At 54.2% G+C, this 23,463-nt stretch overlaps 2 protein-coding genes across 8 annotated transcripts in view; one reads left to right on the top strand and one right to left on the bottom strand.

Annotated features, from left to right (window-relative positions):
* Nucleotides 1-23,463, bottom strand: part of LAMB3 (laminin subunit beta 3) — a 39,542-nt gene that overhangs the window by 11,425 nt on the left and 4,654 nt on the right. Inside the window, exons 1-12 of one of the 7 annotated variants that reach the window (XM_068659681.1) lie at nucleotides 19,725-19,840; nucleotides 13,005-13,131; nucleotides 12,217-12,287; nucleotides 11,346-11,500; nucleotides 3,311-3,425; nucleotides 3,087-3,160; nucleotides 2,622-2,813; nucleotides 2,157-2,220; nucleotides 1,669-1,844; nucleotides 914-1,037; nucleotides 429-617; nucleotides 182-337 (exon numbers count right to left, since the gene is read on the bottom strand). In XM_068659681.1, the coding sequence (XP_068515782.1) occupies nucleotides 182-337; nucleotides 429-617; nucleotides 914-1,037; nucleotides 1,669-1,844; nucleotides 2,157-2,220; nucleotides 2,622-2,813; nucleotides 3,087-3,160; nucleotides 3,311-3,425; nucleotides 11,346-11,500; nucleotides 12,217-12,265 (1,294 nt within the window). In that variant the 5' untranslated portion in view covers nucleotides 12,266-12,287; nucleotides 13,005-13,131; nucleotides 19,725-19,840. Of the gene's footprint in view, nucleotides 1-181; nucleotides 338-428; nucleotides 618-913; nucleotides 1,038-1,668; nucleotides 1,845-2,156; nucleotides 2,221-2,621; nucleotides 2,814-3,086; nucleotides 3,161-3,310; nucleotides 3,426-10,616; nucleotides 10,933-11,345; nucleotides 11,501-12,216; nucleotides 12,288-12,558; nucleotides 12,929-13,004; nucleotides 13,132-14,506; nucleotides 15,522-19,724; nucleotides 19,841-23,463 lie in introns of those variants that run through there. The other 6 variants (XM_068659685.1, XM_068659680.1, XM_068659682.1 and 3 more) reach the window with 6 other exon arrangements.
* G0S2 (G0/G1 switch 2) lies at nucleotides 20,038-21,090 on the top strand. The gene is made up of 2 exons (XM_068659701.1): nucleotides 20,038-20,195; nucleotides 20,452-21,090. Exon 2 carries the CDS (start codon nucleotides 20,494-20,496, stop codon nucleotides 20,797-20,799), a length of 306 nt encoding a protein of 101 aa, XP_068515802.1. The 5' UTR covers nucleotides 20,038-20,195; nucleotides 20,452-20,493; the 3' UTR covers nucleotides 20,800-21,090.

The raw sequence follows: 23,463 nt of genomic DNA, 5'->3' as shown, positions 1-23,463 counted from the left end.
CAAATGTGTACCTGAGACAGGCTGCAGCCCGAGCCAGGAGCTTTATAAGCTTTTGCAAATAGGGCTTTGTCTCGGAAACCCCAAACCAGAGCTGGCTGGGAAGCACGGCCCTTTCAGAGCCGCTGAGGATGCTGAGGGAGGAGGCGGGTGGGAAGCAGGGGCTGCCTCGGGGTGTACTCACTGCGGCAGCCCATGGGGTTGGCATGGGCCAGCTGGGCGAAGCCTGGCTTGCAGAGGTGGCAGCGCTCGCCCTGCACGTTCTCCTTGCAGACGCAGCGCCCCGAGAGCGGGTCGCAGATGGAGCCCGGCACTGTGCCATCAGGGTCGCACTCGCAGGCTGGAAACATGAGAGAAGTGGCATGGCAGAGGAGCCTGGGGATCGGGGGGGGCTCAGGGAGGGCATGACGAGGGGTTAGCCAGGCACTCACGCAGACAGGCTTCAGGATGGGTGAGATCTTGCCGCTGGTTGCGGAAATAGTTCGTCTGGCAGCGCTCGCAGTTGTTCCCCGCCGTGTTGTGCTGGCAGTTGTCACAGACGCCCCCGCTCACCCCGCCACTGCTGCGGAAAACCTCCGGGTCGAAGTGGCACGAGGTTGAGTGGCCGTTGCAGTTGCACCCTGAAACAACGCCAAAACAGCTCACCTGGTGCTGGAAGTGTGCGAGACCCTCCAGCAGCCGGAGGGCACGCTGTCACTAGAGGGTGCCCGAGTCCCCTGCACGGTGCACTGGCACCCAGTAAGCGCCCCAGTATGGAGCTGGAGCCCACTGGGCAGAGTGGGAGAGCATGACTGCACCCTTGGCATCGCCTGGCCACAACCCCAGCGAAGCAAAGCCAGTGCCAACACTCCAGGAAGGCGTTCTGCAGAGATGCTTTGTGCTCAGGGGGAGGAAAGGGGAAAGGCTGTCACCGTACGCTGGCACTCGTGGGGGTCGTTGTCCTCCGCGGGGGCCCACGGGCGGGCGTTGTAGAGGGCAGCGCAGCGCTCGCAGTGGGGGCCGGCGGTGTTGTGCTGGCACTCGCAGCGTCCGTGGACCTGCTGCAGAGACCAGGCTTTACCCCACCTCGCCGGCAGCATCTGCTCGGGTCTGAGCTTCATTCCCCCGCTGCCCTTCCAGCAGTGCCACCCCTGGCCTGATCCTGCCCAGCTCCCCAGATGGAGACGGGGCTCCAGCACCCGGGCAGCCCCACCACGGCACCCGGGATGCGCTGCTGCTCATCCTCTGAGACAGTGCAATTCCCATCCCACCACCTGCCCACGGACAAACACCTTCCAGAAGAGGACAAGCAGAGGCTGGGGATGAGATAATCCCACAACCTGTGCTGGAGAGCCCTGCTGGAGGTGCAGGAGCCTGCTGAAGCCTTCTGCATGTGCCCTGCCAGGCCAGGAGACTCAATGTGGGTGCAGCAGTTACCCCCAGAGCATGAACTCCCACAGCCACTGAGCTCCTTAACTGAAACCCCTCTACCTCCACCCCATACAAGACGTGGGTTTGTGCTGGGGTAACAAAGGCTGCTGTGTCATGGCCACCACCCCATTTCTGCAGGCAAACTGGGCACCGTTACAAACAGCCTGCTGGGGAGCACCCCTGTTGGGGGGGGTGACGGAGCCTGGTGTTTCCCCCAGGCTTGGGGAGGGTCTGACACCACGGCACCATTCCCAGGCTCACCATGGTGTGGGGGTCTCCCGACGGGGCGCAGCGGTCAGCGTGGCCATTGCAGAAGCAGCTTCCCAGCACCTGCATTTCTGTCACGGCGTAGAAGGTGCTGGGCGAGTGGTAGCCCTGGCGCAGGACGTGCGGGAGCTGGGTGAAGTTGATTCTGAGGTTGGTGAATTGCCCCAGCCCTGTTGGGGACAGAGACGCGATGTGAGGGGGCGGCAGGCACCAAGGTACCTCTACAGAAATGCCTCGTGATGCGCGTGGAGGGCTTGAAGAGATGGGGATGCCGGCGTTGGCACAAAGAGCAGCGGCTGAATCATCAGCAAAGCCCCAAAGCTGCTCCTCGACACATCAGAGGTGCCAGGGCGGCCTTGGGACACGCAACAGCTCGGGGCCTGGCTGCTCCCTGGCAGGGCCGAACGCCCCATGGCACCTCAGAATAGCCAGGAGCTGCCCCCTCCCTCCCCTCCCAGACATAAAGGAGGCTGGTGGCTTACTGCTGACAGCCTGGCTGTACGAGGTAGTAATGGTCGATGCCAGATCTTGGACACTGAATTTCACCTGAGAAGGGGGAAAGAGAAAAAAAGAAAAAAAAAAGAGAGAGAAAAGTTAAAGCCCAGGACAAGCAGGGTTCCTGCCCTGGGCAGTGAGGCTGTGTGTGCTCCAGGCCTGCCTCCTCTGCAGAGCCGTCACTTAAGGCAAGGAAAAGGCCCCGGAGGGTTTTGCAGGAACCAACACAGCCCACAGAGCAGGGCTTTCCTCTCAGAGGAGCTCCCCCCCAGCAGTGCTGGATGCACACCAACTCCATCCCTCTCCAGGTGCAATACCTGCGGGTTTCTGGGCCACCACAAGCTTCCAGGACATCACGCTGGCCACCCTCCCCAGACCCAGGGTCACGCTGCAGGGCACAGGCACCTGCTGGGTCCCTTCCCCAGCCCCCCCAAGCCTCTCCAAAATCTCACCTTGCCCCCGTGCGCAGGGTACCTGTGCTGGGCCTGTAGCACCTGGCACCGAGCATCCCCCCAGCTCTCGGGGGAGCCCCGGGGGACATGGGGGAAGGCAGTGGCGCAGTCGGAGGCCAGGTACTGGTACACCTCCCAGGTCTTGCCGAAGTCAGTGGAGCGCTCGATCAGCATCGCGGTGGGCAGCGGCGACTGCAGCATTAGGGAGAGAGGCACACGTGTAAGGCCATGCCCCCAGCTGGCTTCCACACGGGGCAGGATTTTTCAGCAGGATGGGGGCCCTGCACCCTGCTCTGCTCCTCCCAAACACCAGGGGAATGGGGGAAAGGGAGAATGGGGCACTATCGCTGGCCTGCTTCCTATCGGGAGCCTGGGGGGAGCCATGCACTGAGACCCCCACATGTCACTGAGAGCCAGCAGTGCCCATCCACCGTCACCCAGGACATCCCCACGCTGCATACAGACCCTGAAGTCAAGCACGATGCCATCGAGCTGGAACTTCTCATCCAGATCCAGCTGCAAATAGACGCGCTCTATGCCTGCGGACACAGAAAGGCAGCTTCAGAGATGCAGGCTACGAACTTTGGAAAAACAAACCATTTTGCTGCCCGAGCCGCCTTTTTTCTCTCTTTCCCCCATCCCACTGAACTCAACGCCTGCCCTGGCCGCTGCCGGGGGCCGGGACTCACCGCTCTGGGACTGCCACCAGCGCGAGCGCCCGGCGGAGGACAGCACGTTTGCGACGCGGTGCCCGTTGTGGGAGTGCGGCAGCCGGGAGTCACACCTGCAGCACCTCATGTTCCACTGCAAGGAGAAAGGGTGGGTGGGAGCCCGGCCGGGCACGGACCCAACAAAGGCCCCACAGACACTGGGCAAGGGCCCAGTGCAGCGGGGACTGAACCGAGGAGCGCGCGGCATCGATGGAGCTGAGCTGTTGGAGGCATGGGGAACGATGCTCGGGACCTGAGCGGTTGCCCTCACTCCCCATAAAATAAAATAAATAAATAAATAAATAAGCAACTCGTGAATTTAAGGATTAAAAACCAAAACCAAAATTGTTTTGACTAAAACATATTTTTGGCAAAACACCAAAAAAAGTCTTTTTCAACCACCGCCCCCCACCTCTTTTCCGCAATGACAGCTCTCGATAAAAAGCTCTTTGCAGCTTTTCAGCACCAGCTTGCCTTTTGCACAGGGCTGAGCGGGCTGTTTGTTTGGGCTAACAGAAAAGCCTTTCTCTCGTATCCAAAACCCTGCACGGGGCTCGGCCCCTCTGCACTCTCCCCTCCGAGCAAAGCGGCAGCAAACAGCTCGGCGGGTGAAAAGTCAGCGGGTGGAAGTCGAGTGGCTCAAAGTTCAGCCCTTCACTTGAGCAAGGCATTCAAGGAGCAAACAGATGTGGCCCAGGGAACACGGGGTCTGGAGAAAACAGGGTCCCCGGGGAGCAAACAAATCCCCAACCAAGCAACGCGCCGTGCCGGTGCTTCCGAACGGCTGCCGGGTGCCCGCAGCACATGAGTGGGCTCAGAAACACGCGGAAAGGGGCAGAAAGGAGATTGAGCAAGAGACGGGACAGAGCGGGAAAGGTCCAGAACCTGGCCAAGGGGAGAGATGGGCATGGAGAAGGGAGATTGGCTGGGTGAGGGCACCACGACATGGGGGAACCCTGCAGGTGAAGCTGAGGTGGGGAGAAGAAGGTGCCGGGGGCCGGTGCAGCCGTGGGTGATGACCGAGCCTGCGGCAGACCCGCAGGGGATGGCCTCGGCTGCAGCACCCGGCACCGAGCTACGTGGCCATCAGGCAGAGGAGAGCACAAGAAGGGCACTCAGCACCTCCAGCCGGGCACCATGAGGACAGAGAGCAGATGCTGCCTCCTGGAAAGGGTCCCAGGGCTGCGCATCAAGGAGGGCGGTGAGCGGCATAGGGCAGCGTTGTCCCAAAAGCCAGAATGATGTGAATCATTTAGGCTGGAAGCTGAAGTCATTGGCCACCAGAGCTGTGAAGCAGCAACCCAAATTCTGGGGTGGGGCACGCATTTCACCCTGACGCATCCCAAAGGCTGAGAAATTGGAGAAGATCAAGCGCTGCATTTGCCCGCAGTGTCAGGATCAGCCGGGACGGCGCGGAAAGGTCGTCCCGGAGGAACTGGGTTTGATGGGAAAGGAGGGGAGCCCCTGGCACCGGGCACAGCAGCTGTCACTGGGACGGCAACGCGACACCACACTGCGAGGGCTGGTGGCCGTGAGATGGCACCGGAGGCACAGGTGGATCTGGGACCCCAGTGATGGGATTGGCTTTCAGCGGCAGAGCCACGCAGCAGGCGGCAAGCAGTGCCTTGTACCCCTCTCCGTGCTAAAATCGCCCCATCTGCTACTTAAACAAAGGAGCAGGTTCCAGCTGATGATCCTACACACGCTGGGTTTGGGAGAAATCTGTGCCTGGGAGAGGCAGCAGGAGGCAGTGGCCCAGAGGGTGCGGTGGGACGAAGGTTTTTGTTTTCCCTTTTAAACCACGGAAAGGTCAATTCATAGCTATAATTATTTCCTTACTCCTGAGTTAGGATCATCTAAGTCAGTCGAGTCTTATTTCTACGAAAAGGGACTCAAAACCATCAACACTTTTTTTTTTTCTTTTTTTTTTTTTAACTTAAAGACAAATTAATGGGACAACTGCCCAGGGGTCAGCTTCCAGCACCCCCCGAGCTGAGCTCCCTGCCCAGGCCCAGGAGCCTCTCGGCACTGCACTGGGCAGGGAGAAGATGCTCAGCGTAAACCAATCTGTTTCCATAATATTTTCCACTCTTTATGTTCTCTGTCTATAAATATCCCAGAACAGGAGTTGGCTAACTACAATATTTATAACAATATTGCAGAGTAAGCAAACAGAGAGGCTTCAGACTATATAATCATGCAATTTCCCTGGCTTTACCAACTCCTCCTGGCTCTGCCAATAAAATCAGAAACGTTATCTGATCCAGTCAGAAGAATTCATTGCAGATAATGACTGCTAGCAGCAGAGTGTCAGGAAAGCTACGGCAATTATCCCCAGAAATAATCTAGCCAACAATTGCCAATAATGATTAAACTTCACAACGGTTCTGACTGTGATTAGAGCAGGGGGGAGGAAGGCTTCCTGCAAGGGGAAAGGTCAATGTCAGCTCAATAATTCAGTAGGAGTTACTCATGCATACTTATGAAGACCATTCATAGGGCCACAGACACAAACACATCCTAGCCACCACGAAGCAGAGCTGGCAGCAAACCTTGGCCAATTTATGGTTTCCCTGCTTTATCTGCAGGGCCCTCCCAGCACATCCCAGACCCCTGCACACGCTGTGACTGCTGCCAGCCCCACAGCACCAGGGCCCAGGGAATTTGGCTCCATTCCCTGCCAAGGAGGAGAAAAAAAAATTAAAAAAAAAAATTCCTCCCACAGCCACAGACCTGAGTGTGAAAAGAGTGCTGTTGCCCCCCTCCCCCTGCCCCGATTTTTACTGAGTCTAAAATTAACACTGGAAACAAAACTCATTTCATGTACTCTGAGCATATTATGAAATTCCTCTATTGCACAACACAAGAATTCACTATTACTGCCTGTGACTATGTGTCTCAAAGTTCCTTGGGACAGAGGGAATTACCAAAAATGACATTCCAGCTCCGGGTTGAGGGGAGAGTTTCCAGGAGCCCATCTTTCCCCAGTTCTCCCCCTCATTTTCAGCAGCAGAGCAGCAGCCTCAGTAGATTGATCTGAGCCGGGCTTGCCAGGAATAGACCAGGGCCGTGGGAGGACGTGACGGGAAGGGAAATTCAGAGGGCACAGCCCAAGCTTGGCCACCAAGCCCCTGGCCCCGTCTCTCCGTCTCTCCTCCTCTCCCTGCCAAACAGCAAAGACCACAAACCGAGTGCTAGCGGCACGAAGAAGGGGTGTGAGCTCCAGTAGCTGTCAGACCCAGGGCTGGAAAGGGATAAGGGATATAGGAAAGCAAAAGAAAATGTAGGTCTGCTTGGAAACTGCTAGCTGCCCTCCTATCAGGAGAAGGACATTTGAGAGAAAAAGCTAGCACGTTGAGAATAAACAGGTTTGTGGTTTAGAAAGAAATGGTGGGGAAAAATAATTATGCAAAGGAACAGCCAGCTGCTGGGGATGTCTGTACATTACATGGAAAAGCAGCCCAAACTGCAAGCCGGGATGCAAAGCATGTGCACGACGTGCTCCACGAGAGGAACGAGCCCACGTCTCTGCAGGTGACCACCAGCTGTGAAGGCTCCCCCGCGGCTCTGCTTCAGGGTTTTGCTGCTCTCCTGCTCCGACCCTGTGAACCAGCCACCAACTCACCTCCCGCGCCTCCCCTCCCCTTTTTTTGGGGCAGAAAACCTCAAACCATTTGAAGCTGATGGACTCTGCCCAAAGTATTTCACAGAGCTGCAGCTGCCATTTCAATACGAGCAGAGAGCCCTTGAAACATAACCTGCTGGCAGAAGCACGTAACCCAAAATAAATCCCATCAGCAAATATGGGAAGCTGCCTCTCTCCAGTCATGAAATGGAAACCTTTAATCGCTGTGGAGACCTTGGAGGCCCTGTTCTTGTCCCAGCCTGTGTCAGTCGGAGGCAGTGTGTCAGTCGGGCTCCTGGCACACTGCCTCCCACAGGGGACCTCGTGGGGTCTTGCACGCTTAGTACTGCCCGGGACGGTAATTACTGTGCCAGGTTTATTTGGGGACAGCATGGAAGGTGGTAGGAATTCGTATGTATATGTGTGCATACAGAGAGGCAGAGCATTATTTGAAAACAGGGTTGGCAGCAAGACGTTATGTTAGGAACAAGGACACCTGTTAAAGCTGAGTTATGCAATTCCCTTTTCCAGCCCGTTTGACTTCCCCGCTAGCACCAGCTGCACAACATTTCCGCACCGGGCCAGCGGAGCAGTAAGAGCTCCATATGCTTCCCACGGGAAGATGCTGTAGAGGTTACCCATGGACGTCATCGTGGTTGAACTTCTCAGCGAGCAATTTGGAGCTGCAAAGCTGGACCATGCTTCAGCTCGAAGCACAGGTGGATGTGTTAGCCACAACATCCCACACCACCTCCTTGCTTGGCTGGTCAGAAGTGAGACCGTGCGCCCTGAGGTTGCGCTCAAAACATGAACAGAACTCTGTCTCCCCGTCTGGTTTTACTGGCACCCCCCAAATTCAGAGGTGATCGCAGGAGCAGGACCAGCATCCCATGCCTGAGGCTTAAGGAAACGAAGTTCATTCCTCTTGCTTAAAAGCAAGCATGTGGGTGCCTGTTTTCCTCACCCAGTCTGTTCTCGCATCATCTCCCCTCAGAAAAGCTTTATTTAAAACCTGCCAGGATGACAGTCTGCAAATCCATCCTGCACGAGCTGGGCCCAGCTCTCCGCACGCTGCTGGGGCCCGGCTGCCTCTGCAGCTTGTCTGCGAGGGGATGACGTGATGTCTCAGAGCATATGTGGCAATTTGCACTTGTGTAGCAAAAAAAGATACAGAGAATGGAGGAGGAGGGGGAAAGAAGTGGGAAATTGCCTTTTTTTTTTTCTTCTGAATTCACTGCAGGTAGAGACACATCCCTGCAGCCAAGAACGAGGTGTGTCTGGATGCCAGAGCAGGATGTGATAAGCACAGGGCAGCAACCCATGGCTGCTCTGCTACCTCTGATGGGTCAGGAATACAAATTATTCGGCGTGAACCTTGACATTATGAAGCAACAGCCTACACCAGGAGCCCTGCGCTGAGCAGGGGGATCCCCTGCGGTCCCATCCGACCACAGTCATTTCCCAGTTCTGAGGATGCTTTTTTTCTCTGCAAAAGACTTGGGTTTGATTCACAACTGGGGTCTAAAAAGCAAACGAGCTGGGGGGCACAGGGGTGCTTAAACACAATGGGGAGAGATGCTACCGACCAGCCCTGCCACGGGCACCAGGAGAAGCCCTCTGCCACTGCCCGGTGGTCTTGCACTCCTGCACTGAGTTGTGCACGGATTAGGCTCCTCGGGTGCCTGCCACCTCGCATCCTCACCCAGCTGGCCCCACATCACAGCATGAGGAGGGTGATTCTCACCCTTCATTGCTCACATCCTCCACACGCCCATGAAAAGCAGGTGAGAAAAGGCAGAAAACTTCAGTCATTGACCTTACACAAACAACATTTTCATATCACAAGTTTCCCAGGGTCGAGGTGTGAGGACCCATGTAATTGCCACATGGACGCAAACTGCTTTGCTCTAGGAAGTGGAACAAACAGAAGAAAACCCATTTTTTCCTTATCTTGCCTCTTTGACAAAAGTTTTCACAGTGATGTGGAGAGTGCTTCGGATACCTCCAAATTAAGAAAATATCCAGAATAGTCTGTAGCTATTTTCTAGTTCTGAATAAGTCCTCAAGCTGAAAACATTGCAGGAGCCCAGAGGACAGAAACATCTCTTGAGAAGCATTGATCTCATGCAGCAAGAACCAGCCAAGGCAGTAGTGTTGCAGAGCTGAATGCAGCACGAAGCCTTCGCGCTGTCCACAGAAGGGGCAGCCGGGCCAGGAACCTGATAATCCGCGTGAAAATCACACCACACCTTCCCTCAGCTACAGCTGGTGGTGTCACTGCCCATATTGCTACCAAAGCACTATGCTTAGCATTTAAATACAGAGATAAGTTAACGGGGCCTTGAATCACACCTCGCTCGGGAGTCTTGCCACATCCATCAGTGCCTTTAGGACTCCAAATCTAGGGCCACCTATTTTTCCCTTTCATTTTCCATCTTCCCCTCGCTTCCCCGCTGACTCCAACAGCCATTTCCTGAGCACTGAGTGGTTTCCATTGGTCTGCCTGGTTTCCACCCCCCATCACTTTTCTAATCATCGCCGCAGTCCCTGTGCTATAAATGGCCATTCCGAGGCTCTCCTGGCTTTCGCAGCCAAGGCATGGAGCAATCGGCGGTGCAAAGTATAAAGGTTAGAGGGATCTGGAGCCAGAATGCTGGAGCAGACAACTGAGCAGGGGCCGAGATTGGTGCCCGCAGCGAGCAGCCCAGCAGCATTGCAAAAGAGCCCCCGGGGGGCCGTGGGGCTGGCGGCGGGGCCAGACAGCTCGCAGCCGCCAGCTGGCACGGGGGCATCGGCAGCCAGAGCAACCCCTCATCCCATGCCCTCTGCTGAGATTGCAAAACTGACTCCAGATTTGTACCTATTTGGCACCAAATCACGAGCGAGATGTGTAACCAAAAAAAAAAAAAAAAGGCAGAAGAGTCGACAAATAAACTGTCCCACTTTTCCATGGGATGGGAAAAGGAAAAAGTGAGTTCAGGGGATTAATTTTTGCTTAAATTTGTAAATGTTTAATGCATGAGGATTTCACCTTCTGCTAAGATAGGAGTTGAAGTATCCATAACTTGCAGTAGGCATTACAGCTGCAAAGCAGAACAAAAGTGAGGGGCTCTGATTCCAGTAAAGGAACGGGTCACATATGTGAGGGCACTGGCTGCCCAAAGGCCCTAAAGCTAGAAGTGGTGAATCCAAATTAACATACCACTGTTAATTGTTCCAAAATCCTTTTAACCCTGGTAGTTATTACACACACAATTCTGCTCCAAAATTAACATAAACCATGAAGAAAAAATAAATTAACTCAGACCAGAAATAATTCCTTGCCTTTTTCCCCAGCTTTGAGGAGCAGCAGGGGTTCTGTGCTCTGCCCAGCAGGCGAGCAACCAGCCCTGCTCCTGGGAAGCCACTGGGAGCCTGAGCGGAGGCGATGCCTGGCTGCAGATCCCAGGCCTGACAAAGGCCAGCACTGCACCAGGAGAGGAGCCAGGGGATGTGATGCTCATGTTCGTCAGCCAGGGAGCTGCCCCAGCTTCACACCAAGCAGCAGCTCCCAGCCGCACACAGCGGGAGGTCTGCAGCCCAGCGAGACCACCGCCAGCTCGCTGCCACACCTGGGCCTTCAGGTTTAGGGGGAACGAAAGCAGAAGAAAGCTGACTCACTTGAGCTGGATTTCACTGTAGAGAGCCACGTGGAGGTTTGCCATTTCCTTTCCTCTTGAGCACCTCTTCCACGCACTGTCCCAAATCCCCTCTTGCCTGCCCTGCGCTGAACCCGCTCCTTCCCGAGCTCCCCCCGCTGCAGCTGCATTTCCAGACCAGCACAGAAAGGCTTTAGGAAGTGTTCACGTCACAGACATCACCCTTGGCAGAGCACAGAGCTTAAAATGCTACAGAATTATCCATAATCTCTGAGTTTGATGGTGGCTTTGGAGCCTGGGAATCTGCAGCTGGCTGCAATGCTATCCCCTGAGCACGACTTCCTACCCCCACACAGCCGAGGAATTGGAAACAGCTGCTCAGCTCAGCAGCTTTTCCAGTGAAAGACCTGGAATGCTCCCACTTTGACAACTGAAATATGAGTTCAGTTTATAGCTGAAGAGGCTGGGGATCAGAAGGCTTGGGATTTTTTGGATGCAGAAGCTTCCATTTTGGCCCCTTCACAGCCCCTGCCCATGAGCCGTGCTCAGCTCCTCTGCTCTAACAAGGGGGCAGAGGAGGACACCGGGGCTGGAGGGGACACGACAGACTGTGCAGTGACCCAACAAGACTGGGAGGGGAATAATACCTGAAGTAGATTAAAGACATCACTGTAAAGGGCAGGACGGATGGATAGAAGCATTACCATCCCCACAGGGGGCTCAGGAGTGCAGAGGAGAGAGGAGCACGTACCTCTCCGTGGGGCGTGCAGTACGTCTCGGGCTTGGTGAGGCCGCAGGTGGAGGAGGCTCGGAGGTGCTGGACTCGTCCCAGCAGGAGGTCCCCCCTGGGGGGGTAGCAGGCACCTCGGGAGCAGTCGTGCTGCGCGCCCAGCAGCCGCAGGGAGGCTGGAACAGCAGGAGAGGACTTGGGGCTGCGGCAGGGTGGCACACAGGGATCAGCCAGCAACCCTGCCACTTCCCACAGCAGGTCAGCTACCAGGTCGTGCGTGGGGCAAAGCCACAAATGCACATGCCAGAAAGGATGAGGGTATTTTACCCCAAATTGCCTTTGTTTTAAATAGTACAAAGCACTTAGAACACCTTCTGTTAGCTGTTACTTCTGAAACTCTTCCTTGACGTGGTGCCTACCCAAAATCTCCAGTGTTTGGGTTTCAGGGATGCTCAGTTCCCTGCCCATTGTGCTGAACAGCCCGGGCTGGTTTTCCCCATTTACCTCCAGACCCCTAGAGCAGGGTGCTTGGGTCAGACAGAAGCCTTTTGCCAAAGGACCAGCACTGTTACTGAACACCAATCTCCCAGTTGCTGCCACAATATTGCTACCAATACAACGCTTACTCTAGCAGCATTTATTAGCCTCATATACTTCCTATTATTCACTTCTCATCAATAAACTTAATTTTCCAATTCCCTTTGCAAGAAATTTAGCTGTATATAAACCCACCTCGCTTAAATCATGGTACACATGGAGGCTCTAGGCAATGTAACTCACTGCATTACTCATGTACAACCCCAATTAAAAGAGAAAGGTCATTTCCAATAGGCAGTAAGCATTTAGTCAGCTTTCCCTCATCTTTCTAGAAACACTGCACGGCAAGCCTTACCCAGCAGGACAAATAATGCCCATGGCCAAAGCTGGCAGCGAGACTCCATACTGGCAAGGACAAGGACACACCTAAGGAGGAATATGCAGCATAAGCAAAAACAAGTAGAAAATGACAGCTTAAAGATCTGCCTGGGTCCTTCACATTCCTTATTTTTCTATGGTGAGGTAATTTTAATTGGTGGACAACACAGCAGCATGGGTGATAATCAGGAATAACAGAGGAAGATCAGCCCCTCAGACCGTGCAGCAAAACAAACCCACACAAAGGATCCCGGCTTCTCTTCGGACTCAGGAAGCACACCCAGGATCCTCCCCAGCTGTGCAAAGACAGCCCTCTCACCCAGACACTATCTTTGGATCTTCATGGTATTGCAGAGGTGAACGAGCACAGCCCCTCACCCTCAGCAGAGCCGATTTCTGCCCGCCCGGCTCCCGGGGACCTCAAGGAGCCGCAGACCCAGCACGGCCACCGCAGCAGGCAGGGAGCGGTGCCAGCACCAGCAGGGACGATACAGTGATGAGCCCGGCCATCGCCCTGCCCCGTGCTTTGTCCTCCAGCCCCACCCTTGTTGTGCTTCCAGATCAAAGCGCCCGATGGCCAGGAGCCTTGGTCTTGCAGAAATGCTGCAGTGAAGCGCGTGCCGCAGGGTTTCTGTAGAGAGCCCTGCGGGACAGCATGTGGGAGCAGCCACCAACACGCTCCTGCATCGAGAAGTTTCCCCTGCCACCAGGAGCCCCGTTCCCAGTCCCCACGAGGTCCCCAGTCCCACTGGTGTCCCCACATACCTGGCTGCCAGCGAGGGCTCTCCCCAGCTCTACCTGCGGCTGATCCGCAATCGCAGCAGCCTCTGAGCGCTGCCTCCGTCCTCCCTCGGTTTTTAACAGATGGCTGCCTCACCTGGGAGAGAGGTGCCTGTGGGTGTAGTAACGATAAAGGCGTGATTCAGGCGTCTGCAGGCATCCCCACCCAGTTCCCGGGGAGCTCCGGACAGCTCCCAGACAGGGCGCACCGCCGCAGACAGCTGTCACTTGGGATGGGGGTGACGGCAGCGTGAACAAGCGGCTGCACAGGTATCCAGCAGCAAGCACCTCGGGACACATCCCTGTAGCCACAGGACATGTCTGAGGTGTGCCTGGGGCTCGGGTGGGCACTGCCAGGACACCACCAAGCTGCCCAAAACCCCCTCACACCAGTGCCAGGGCTGCGAGGCGCCCACCCTCTCGGGCAGGTTTTGTGGGTTTGTGCAGTGGGCTCAGCCCCTCAGCGACAGGGCAGCGCCACTATCAGTGCCCAAGCCCAGCAATGTAAAGCCTGATCGGGGATGTCTGTGTGAGTTACAACTGCATTGTGTATTCACATAGCAGGCTTCAGGCTGCAGCCGACCTTGAGCACAGAGACGGGGCTGTACAGGGCTCACAGACCCTCTCCTGCCTCCGGCAGCAGAGTTCCTCAAGGCACAGACCAATTCTCAAGCTCAGCTTACGTTATCTACAGAATGTAATACCATAAACTAACCAGCTATGATAAAAGTCAAAGAAGTCAAATTTTCTAATAAACAATTTTCATTTGGGTACCTAGAAAAGTGCCAGGATTTCCACAGGCACTCTGTATTTATCAAACGAGGATGGTTTCAATACCACCTTGGGAGCCCATGGAAAAGCCAGACCCATAGCTTCATGCCCAGCTGATGACAGCAGCCGGTCTCCCTGCTTCAGACCTCACTCAGACCTCTCTTATGCTTTACACCTCAGTGGTCACTGCTGCTTTACATCAGAATTATTTGAAAAAATCTCATAAGTTTATTTTTTTACTATGCCAGCAACAAGTACGAGGTAGCACGAGAGGCTTTTTCTTGCCCCGTTTTTTTTCATTTCTCTCTCTCTCTTTTTTTTTTTTTTTCCCCAGTTTCTATTCTAACATCTGTTTAAACTGGCAGCTGTTCCATGTGTGCACTGGGGAGCAGAGCCCAGCAGCTCGCTGAACCCCCAGTGCTCCCAGGCACCGCTCACACGCTGCGCTACAGCTGGAGCCAGAGGTGGAGAGCTCTGCATTTACCTTGCCAAATCCCCCAAACCATGCAGACCTCCCCCCAGACTCTCATTCTATCAAACTGTTTTTATGGTCTAAGCCAATACTCAGAAAAAAAACAACTCGCACTGAGTCTTTGCTATTTACTTTACTGACTCAACCCCAACATCACATCCTGCCCTGCTGCCGGGGGCTCAGCTGATCGCGCCGGACGACTCCGGGTCCGCGCACCTGTGCCTGTGCCATGGGTGCTACCTACCTCCCCGTCCTCACCGAGCAGCACGGGCACTGAGGCTCAGGAGCTCAGAGAAAGCTGAAAAAAAATCCTGTCCCTAAGGCTACAAAATGTGAAGCGTTGGTTCCGCATCCGCCTCTGCCTAGGTGTGCCCGCGGCCTTGGTGAGCAGGGAGCAGGGCTGGGCGTGCCGGCCCTGAGCCACCGCTCAGCAATGCGGTAACGCCGCATTCCTGCGCCTGCTGCGAAGATGCCTCCTCCTGTAAGATGCCTCCTCCTGTCTTGGCTGGCTGAGCAGGGGAAGCGGAAAGAAACACTGGAGTGATTTTCAGTGAAAGAGAGAGGAAATGCACAGCCAGCTCAGGTACCTCCCTGTGCACCACACGGCGGGCAAGGCTGCGGGTGATGGACACAGCAATCCTGTGAGCCTTGGTTGAATGAATGCCTGCAGCTGGGTGCTTCTTTGGTCTGGTGTAAAGTCAAACCAATGAGCACTAAGCCAAACAGGTCGGTTTGATGCTCATTCCTTCAGAAACTTCACTGCTGACGCTGGGGAGGACCAGCCGCCCTCCGACCCATCCGAGCTGTCCCATCTGCATGCAGGCAGTGGCTGAGCCATTCACTTCATCTTCCAACCAGTTCCCTCCAAACTTTCCTCCCCCAGGTAAATCAGGCCCAGCAGCAGCAGAACAGAGGCACCGCATGGTGACACCTCTTGGGAAGCCCACCAACGCCGCAGACTGACCATGCAAGAGCCAGCAGTGCTGAGCTCCAGGCTGCTCCAAAATATTGAAACTCCAGCCCAGGTTACTGCAAAGCACGGGCTGCTGCGATTCACCCATGTAAACAAAGGTAGGCCTGGAAAATGCTACCTTAAACACAAGCTTCTCAAATGAGCTATCCAAACCACCTTCAGCCAGCCTTTGCTCCTCCAGGCTGTCCCAGAGGCTTGCCAAAACAAGGTGAGCATTCCAGGCTCTGCAAGTTCAAACACGAACAAGAGTGGGAACAGCCTCCATTACGGAATACCTACTGCAAAGCAGTAAGTCACACACAAAAAAGAGGAGGGGAAAAAGAAAAGCCATTGCTGGAAGCATCTCCTCCAGATGAGATGCACCACACGGAGCCGCTGCCGCCTCGTGCTCAGTGCTCAGTGACATTCCTGTGGACAGGATCATTTCAGCTCCTGTTCTGTGGTGTGTGTGTGTGATCAGCCTTGCAGCTTGTGTATCCCCTGGGGTGCTCATCAGAGGCAGAAAAGCCCCACTGGATGCGATCCTATACCCATGGCATGGGCTGGCAGCAGCAGGTCCTAGTGCCAGCAATGGTCTGAAGGGGACACACGACAGAGGACCCTGTCCCTTCCAGAACAGCAGCAACCAAGAGAGATGCTGCTGGGTTGGGTTTAAATTTCAGGTGGAAAGAGGCCACAACATTTAGAACAGAAACACATCGCAGCCAGTAGTTTAAAAGCTCACCTTCCTGTGAGGGTGAGCAGAGCAGCCCATGCACATAGGCACGCAGCTCAGCGTCACAAGATCTCACTGTAACAGCTAGCACACACCAAGCCCCTGCTTTTAAAATTAAGGTCCCCAGCTTGACAGGCAGCCAGGGCTCAGCACCACGTGCCCTCAGGTCACCGGGCTCTGAGCTGGGTGCCGAAGCAGGATGAGTGGGATGAGTAGGATGAGCCACGGCACGAGGGAGGCACCTCAGGCAAACACTCCCCAGGTGTTGTGCCCGTGAACCCGGCAGCCAGAGCTGAAAAGGATGTGAGTCGTGTGTGAGTAGCTTTGTTTTGTTTCCTCCCTCCTATGTTTGCTGTCTGTTGGAGTTACGGCACATAAGTGCCTTAGTCTATCAGGAGCTTTTCCAGGGATGCCATCCGAATTCAGCAGCTTTCCATCCAGTTGTTGAGGCATGACACCCGTTAGCAAGCACTGACCAGCCCTGAATGGCTGTCTTCAGTCACTTTAAGTCTCTGCTGAGCTACGAGGAACATAAAAGTAACTGGAAATCAGGGGCAGAGCACTGCTTGCAAGGACACTTAATCTCTTGAAACATAAAACCTCCATTACAGGAAAAAGGACACTAACTGGGGATAACTCTGTAGCACTGGAGCTACACAAGAAGAAGAGAATTAGGGAAAGTTTGTTCAGGGGTAAGAAACACTGCCAGTGTCACAGCTTTTGGGCAGCTGTCTCCGCTGACTTGAGTAACAAAATGATGTTTCCTCCACAGAATCTTTTCATTTCCCATTTTAATTAAACCTGCCCAGCAAACCACCTCCTCACTACGGCACATGCAGATGAGCTAAAACACCGCCTGTGCTAATTGTCATCTTCTAAAAGCAATTCAGGAACTTCTAATACAATTCCATCTCATCTCCTGAAACCCCTCTGCCTGCTTTGAAAACAAATAAAACTTTGAACTTAAGAATCGTTGACCTAGTTTAGGTCTAAATGGGGTTACCCCAGGGGCTTGCTGCAGGGCGCAGTGCCCTCAGGCCCGGCCTGCGGCCTACTGCCCCTCCACACTCCTGCTCTGCGGCCTGGGCAGCCTGCCTGCTTTCCACTGGCAGATTTGACACAATTATCATTGCAGGGGAGCATCTTTATTTTTGTCATGTCCCCATTGTCTAAAGGAGAAAACATCCTGTTAGGATCCTGTTAGGCAGCTGCAGGTAGATGATTTTTAGGCGGCTTTTTCAGGCTGTGGCAGGGGAGCAGGGAGAGGGTTCCTATGCTCCCACCCCTGCTGGCCAGCAGGGATCCTCAGCACAGCCCCGCACCCACCACAATCAACAGCAGGAGGGTTAAAATAATTTGATGGAGAGCCATCACACACCCCAGCCTCCCTGCTGCTGGTATTTAGGTTAAACCTCGGGTGCTTATGCCGCTTTGTGAATTCAGGCAGAGCTCTTCTTCCAGATGACGTTAAACTCTTGTCATTTTCCCAGCTATAATGCCCGGCTTAATCAAAATTGCAATTAAGCCTGACAACCTCCTTGTGTGGACTCTCCTAAATAAGATTAGGAACAGCTAAAATTAGTCTAATTTAATGTTAATCATTAATCCTTTTATCCATTCTTAATCCAATTTAAATGTCCACACGAGTCTGCACAGACTTTGTTACTCCAGTTTAAAACAAAACTGAATTAAATATTATTTAGTTAAATCAACACAACTTGAGTGCTGCCATAGGAGGCGTTTGCCACCGAGGAGTATCGGCTGCTTGGGTAACCCTCAACATTATCCCGAGCACTGCATGCTCTCTGCAGCTCCAGCTCTTAGTATGCTGTGCTTGCAGACATCTCCATCTATATTTTATGAATACAAAGTTCCTTTTCTAGCCCCCTGGTTGGAAAAGAGGCTTTGAAGTAAAAGGTTCAGGAGGCAAAGAAAATCTTGCTTCATTTTTTATTTTATTTTTAGGGCAAAATGTCCTGATTCAAGCACTTCACGCTGACCTTTGTTTCTGGGATTACACCCTGCACAGCTCGGCGCTTTCTGGTGTTTGTGCAGGTCCCAAGCAGCCCAGGCTGGAAGGGGAGACCACATCTCACGCTGTGGCAGCCAGCCCTGGCTGCAGAAACAGTGACCTTGAACTTTCCCTGTCTCCCCCAGCTATCTTTTCTGCAACGTTCATTTTTCAAGGCACTGCAGAAGGGAAAAATGTGGCTTAAATATAAGAATTGGCCGCAACCTTTGCTGCCAAGTTGGCAGAAAAGATAAGGATTTTATTTTAAGAAACAAAAAAGACACTAAGGAGGAATAGACAAATCTTTAGCAACTTTTACAGCCAGTCTTGCAATACAATTTCCTAAGTGCATTCAAAACTTGCAAAAAGAAAAAAACACCCCCAAGTTTTCCCTGCCAGAGGTTCCTTGGAGCCTTGCTTGCAGCACAAGCTCTCCCACCCCATGTGACTGTGGGGAAACTTTCAGCCTCCCCACTACGTGCGGGATGTGAGGAGCAGGAGGTGAGTCACTCGCTCTCATGTGCCCAGGGAAGAGCTCAGCAAGGAAGAAAAAAAAAAGCCAACACATTTAATGAACACTTTCCTTTGTGAGGATCTCAGGCATTTGCCTCCCACCACTGCTGATCCTCACATGGCCAGTGAGTCGTGCACCCAGGTGTGCCAGGAGAGAAGGGGAGGAAAACAGCACAACTGCAAACAGCAGCTTGGCACTGCTGTCCTGACACAAGCCAGACTTTAGGTTCATTTAAGTGTGACCCAGTCCAGTGATTTTAGGGCATAATTTGGGCAATATTGCCTCTTAGAGCAGTTTTTCAGAAAGGAAGGTGTTTAGATCCTTGAAGGAAAGGAAAGAAGAGATATGGATAACCGACATGAGGTCAAGAAATTCGCAAATTCCTTGAAGTTCTTCTCTCTGTGCCTCTCTCTGTGCGGAGGCAGGCAGAAAGCCCCCCCCAGTTTCCCCTGCTGCTTGGAGGATGAGCCCTGCTTTGGTCCCTGTGGGGCTGAGCCTCACCAGGGTTCGTGGCCACCTGGCCACCCCAAAGGAGATCATGGGGAGCCAGCAGTCTCCTTCACAGCATTGTTCACCAAGGCTCCTTCTGGGCTTTACCTCTCTCCACAGACACCCTCAGCCCCTGCGCATCAGCTTGCACCATGTGTATTTACACAGGCTGCCCCAGCAGAGAAACCCCCAGCACCTCAGCCATACTGATCGGGTGGGAAGCCTGTCCAGACCCTGCTAATTCAGAAGCTGTCGGTCCCAGCTGCTCCTCGTGGCCTTAGCTAAGGTGAGCAGCAGCTGAGGGGTACGCGGCTCACCCAGCCGGAGCAGCATACGTGCGCTGATGGAGCCGGCAGCAGAGGGGCAGCGGCGCAGATGATGCAACGCGCTGTGTGCTATTGATGCAACGCTCTCGGGCAGCGAGCCAGCGAAGAAGTGTGACAGCGCTGAGTTCTTTACTCCCCAAAAAGGAAATACGCTGTCCTTTTCGTGAATCATAAGGGAGTTAAGATTACAATGGGCTATTACGGAGTTTCAGCATCAAACACAGGGAAGTGACAATGTGATCTAACATGCAGCCTGGAGCTTTCCCGGCGGGGGTCACTTCCAGTTGCTCTGCTCCCCAGCAAAGCAAGGTGCTGTCCCACGCGGCATCCAGCAGCTTTCTGCCGCTTCCCTTTGCCACCAGCCGTGCAAGAAGCCTTTAACAAACACCCTCACACTGCAACACCTCCCTTGTGCCTCACCATATTTCACCTACCTCACCGTGCGAACGGGCAGCGTGAGGTTTTGCTCACCCCACGGGCTGAGAGAAGCCCAGCCCCGAGCCCCCCACCCCAGCACCCCACTTGTGAGCTGCCCACACGCTCCCTGTCCCCTCGCACCCCCCCGCAGCACGGCTCCCAGCGGCTGCCCGGAGCTCGGGCTCGGGCCAACCCAGCTGCCAAGCGGCCCCGGGGGGCTGTCGGGGGCTGGCCCCGGTCCTGCGGGCAGCCGGGGGGGGCACCGGGGCACCCGTGCTAGCGGCGTGCTCGCGGCGTGCCCGGCCCCCCCCCGCTTCAGCCCCGCCTGCCCCAGCGGCGATATAAGGCGGGGGCAGCGGGCGGCCGGCAGCAGCTGCAGAGCCGAGCAGCGGCCGGACCAGCAGAGCCCAGACCAGCAGAGCTCAGCAGAGCCGAGCCAGCCCGCAGCGCTCACAGCCCCTGCCCCGACCCCGCAGCAGCCGCCTCTGGTAAGGGGGAAGCCCGGGGAGATGCGGGGGGGACGCTGCGGGAACCCCCTCCCCTCCCTTGCCGCAGCCGCGAGCATCTGCTGAGCCGCGGGGCTCCTCTGCCGGCTGCGTTCTCCTCTAGCTGAAATTAAAATTCCCTGTGTATGTGTGGCCGGGGGTGGCTGCGGGGAGTGGGGGCCAAGGGGAGCGCTCTGACGCTGCTGGAGAAAGCTGCTGGATTTAACTAACATGCCTCTCCCTTGCTCTTCCCCTGTAGAACTGACATCTTCCAAACCTGCTGCAAAAAAATAAAATAAAAATGGAAACCATGCATGAGCTGATCCCCTTTGCCAAAGAACTGCTCAGCCAGAAGCCCAACAGGAAAATGGTCAAGCTGTACATGCTGGGCAGCGTGCTGGCCTTCTTCGGTGTGGTCATCGGTCTGGTGGAGGCAGTGTGCAGTCCTTTCACCTCTGAAGGGAGGCTAGAGGAGGAGGAGGAGAAGAAACCTGCCCCGACACGAGGGCAAACACTTCCTCAGAAACAGGAGGATTTGATCTTGGAAAAGAGCAAGAAGCCGGTGGTGATGCAGCGGGCCCTGGTGACCAGGCAGCACGCCTCCTAAGAGCCCTACAGCCCAAGAAGTGTCTGCTGAGCAACCAAGCACAAGAGACTCTGCTGTCCTGTTGTACCTGGTGGTGGTTCCAGCAAGAAGAGCGAAGGTTTGGCTGAACGAGGAAGACCGCAAGTGCAAGACTTGAAAGAAACGAACGGTTATAATTTGCTGCTGTGCAGCAGTAGGAAAAAATACCTTTTGTTGGTATAAAAATGTGCAAGACGCACAGCATGGTTTCTTATTTTTATTACAGATGCATTTTACAACATTTTGCAAAATCAATAAATATTTTATATGGTACCAATGCTCTCTAGCTGCATTCATTTCAAACTCTCACGGATTTGCAAATGGGTTTCACTTGCAACTCTTCAGAAGCCTCTTGCCCCCCTCGCTGAACAGCAGTGGGCAGTGACCAGACCTGCTCCATAGAGCTCCCTCCCTTGGTGTGGCTGCTCTGGGGTGAAGGGGTCGGGGTTTTGCAACTCCAGCTGCTGCTTCCTTCCAAAAATGGGTCAGCAGGGGTGGGGAGGAGGTGGCCTTGTGTGACAGACACATTCCTGAAGTTAGAGGTGGGTGTTGCACCTTCCTGGGGTTATCTGAGTTTGATGGCACAGATTCCTGTCTCTGCCATGAGAGCACTTACTGGGCTCCTTCACAAGCCTGCCACTGACACCTGATCGCAGAAAATAATATTAGCTGCCACTATGACAGGCACGTCACAGCTCGAAAAGCTGCAGCACTGGCAGACATAATGGCACAGTCAGCCTGAAGCAGGTGGAAACAGGGACCTGAGCCTCAGGGCTGCACCCAGAGCACTGCCAGCATCATTAGAGGACTTCCATCTATTTAAAATCTTTCCTGGGCTTAGTTCAGTTCTGAACATAACAGATTCTCACTATGTCATGTAAATTAAACTCTCCAGACAGCTACAGCTGAAAGATCCTAACCATGCTACAAAACAGAGGGAAGAGAAACAATCCCTGGCAGTCAGAAGTGGGGGAGAAAATCCCCCTTTATTGGTTCAATGGCAAAGGCAGAGCTGGTGGGACAGGGACAGGGACACACCACACACCCTGCCCAGAATCTGGGAGACAAACCCACCAGTACCGGGCTAAAAGCAAAACAATTGTTACCAACAGCACGAGGTTATGGAAAATGAAGCAGCGCTGCCTGACACCAATGCCAAGTATAGAGCTCCTCCTAGAGCTGCACAAGTTAGGGTCAGAATCCAAAAACCTAAGAGCATGGCTGAAGTTCCCTTAATTTCATACATTTTTCATAATACATAACCATGGAAATCGTTTTGCTGATAAATATTTCAGTCAAAACAAACGAACACAAACAACAGCAGCTCTTTGTGGAGGAGAAATCCCACTAAGCCCATGCAGTAACTCTTTTTGGGCTTTGAACCAAGTGTAAGGTACCTTTCCCTCAAGGGGAAAAAAGAGCAGAGTAATCTAAAACGTCCTTTGATAATGATTTGATTTAGGCCTTAACCAAGCACTTTAGTCTCTGGCAAGGCCGAACAACCCAACACCTCATTGACACCGAGGGAAATGTCAAGGCAAACAGGAACAGAGAGCTGAGGCTGAGCGCCCCGGCTCGGAGCCAGGCTGAGCGGAGCTGAGGCCCTGCCCTGCGTGACAAACCAGGGACCTGAATAAATGCCTGCGGCTGTGTCAGGCATGGCAGTGCTGCCAGGTCTCAGTTCTCACACATTTCTGTAACGCAGAAACGTCTTTGCTGTGGCAAGCAGAGCTAATAAAATGGATCAGACTGAGATGAGAATCGCTTCTTTGTCCCACTCAGCTGCAAGCTCTGACAATCACACGCTGATCGGCCCTTCCCAGTGAGGTACAGGCCTCTCAACCTGCCCTCAAGGAAAGGGAGAATTTAAGAAATGGGGTTACAGGGGCCCAGCGTGCAAGGCCAGTGGTGTTGAGGACGCTCAGGGTGAGCCCACCCACTGGCCCCGGGTGGTGTGGTCACGCCATGTACACGGCCTGCTGCGTTGTGCCAGCATCCTGCTGCCCTCGCCTCCTCTCCGCCGTTATCCAGTCACGGGGTTTATGAGCTTAAAGCAAAGAGGTTTGTGGAACAATCAAAATAGCTCCTCCTAAGACAGCTAATGGGATTAGACTGCTAAACCGCCGCACCGTGCCGGCGGTTCTGGAGCCAACTCGGTAAAGCCATGCCTTGCTGAAGGCGATCTCCTGCCTCCTGACGTCCTGCGAGGGCCGAGGCCATTGCCCGGCACACGTTGCCCGACGGGTCAATCTGCGGGGTCAAGCCTGTGCGTTACCACTTCCACAACAGCTTGCCTCAGATTTCAGACACGACTGCCTCTTGGCAGGGCAGCTGATTAGATGCAATGGCTGATTTTACCACAGTGACCACAAAAAGGCCCATCTACGCCACACAGTGACAAACTCCATGCACGCAGGAGATTAGTAATCCATTTAACATCACTTTAACTATGATGAATGGCAGGCTTGCCAAAAGGAGTTGATTAAAATGCTTCAGCAGACTTCCTGGTCTTTAAACCACAGCAAACCTCTCCAAACCAGCCTGCTGCCCAGCCCCATCTCCCAAGCCCCTGAACCCTCCCAACCCAATGCTGACAACAGACAAATGGCACAAAACCCTCCTGATAACACCTGCCAAAACCACGTG

This window comes from Anas acuta, chromosome 24 (assembly GCF_963932015.1).
Source record: "Anas acuta chromosome 24, bAnaAcu1.1, whole genome shotgun sequence".
NCBI classification, from domain to species: domain Eukaryota; kingdom Metazoa; phylum Chordata; class Aves; order Anseriformes; family Anatidae; genus Anas; species Anas acuta.
This window is presented reverse-complemented; position numbering and strand designations above follow the sequence as displayed.

What these genes read in the sequence shown, in the direction of transcription:
- G0S2 (XM_068659701.1), top strand. Translation starts at nt 20,494, where the DNA reads ATGGAAACCATGCATGAGCTGATCCCCTTTGCCAAAGAACTGCTCAGC.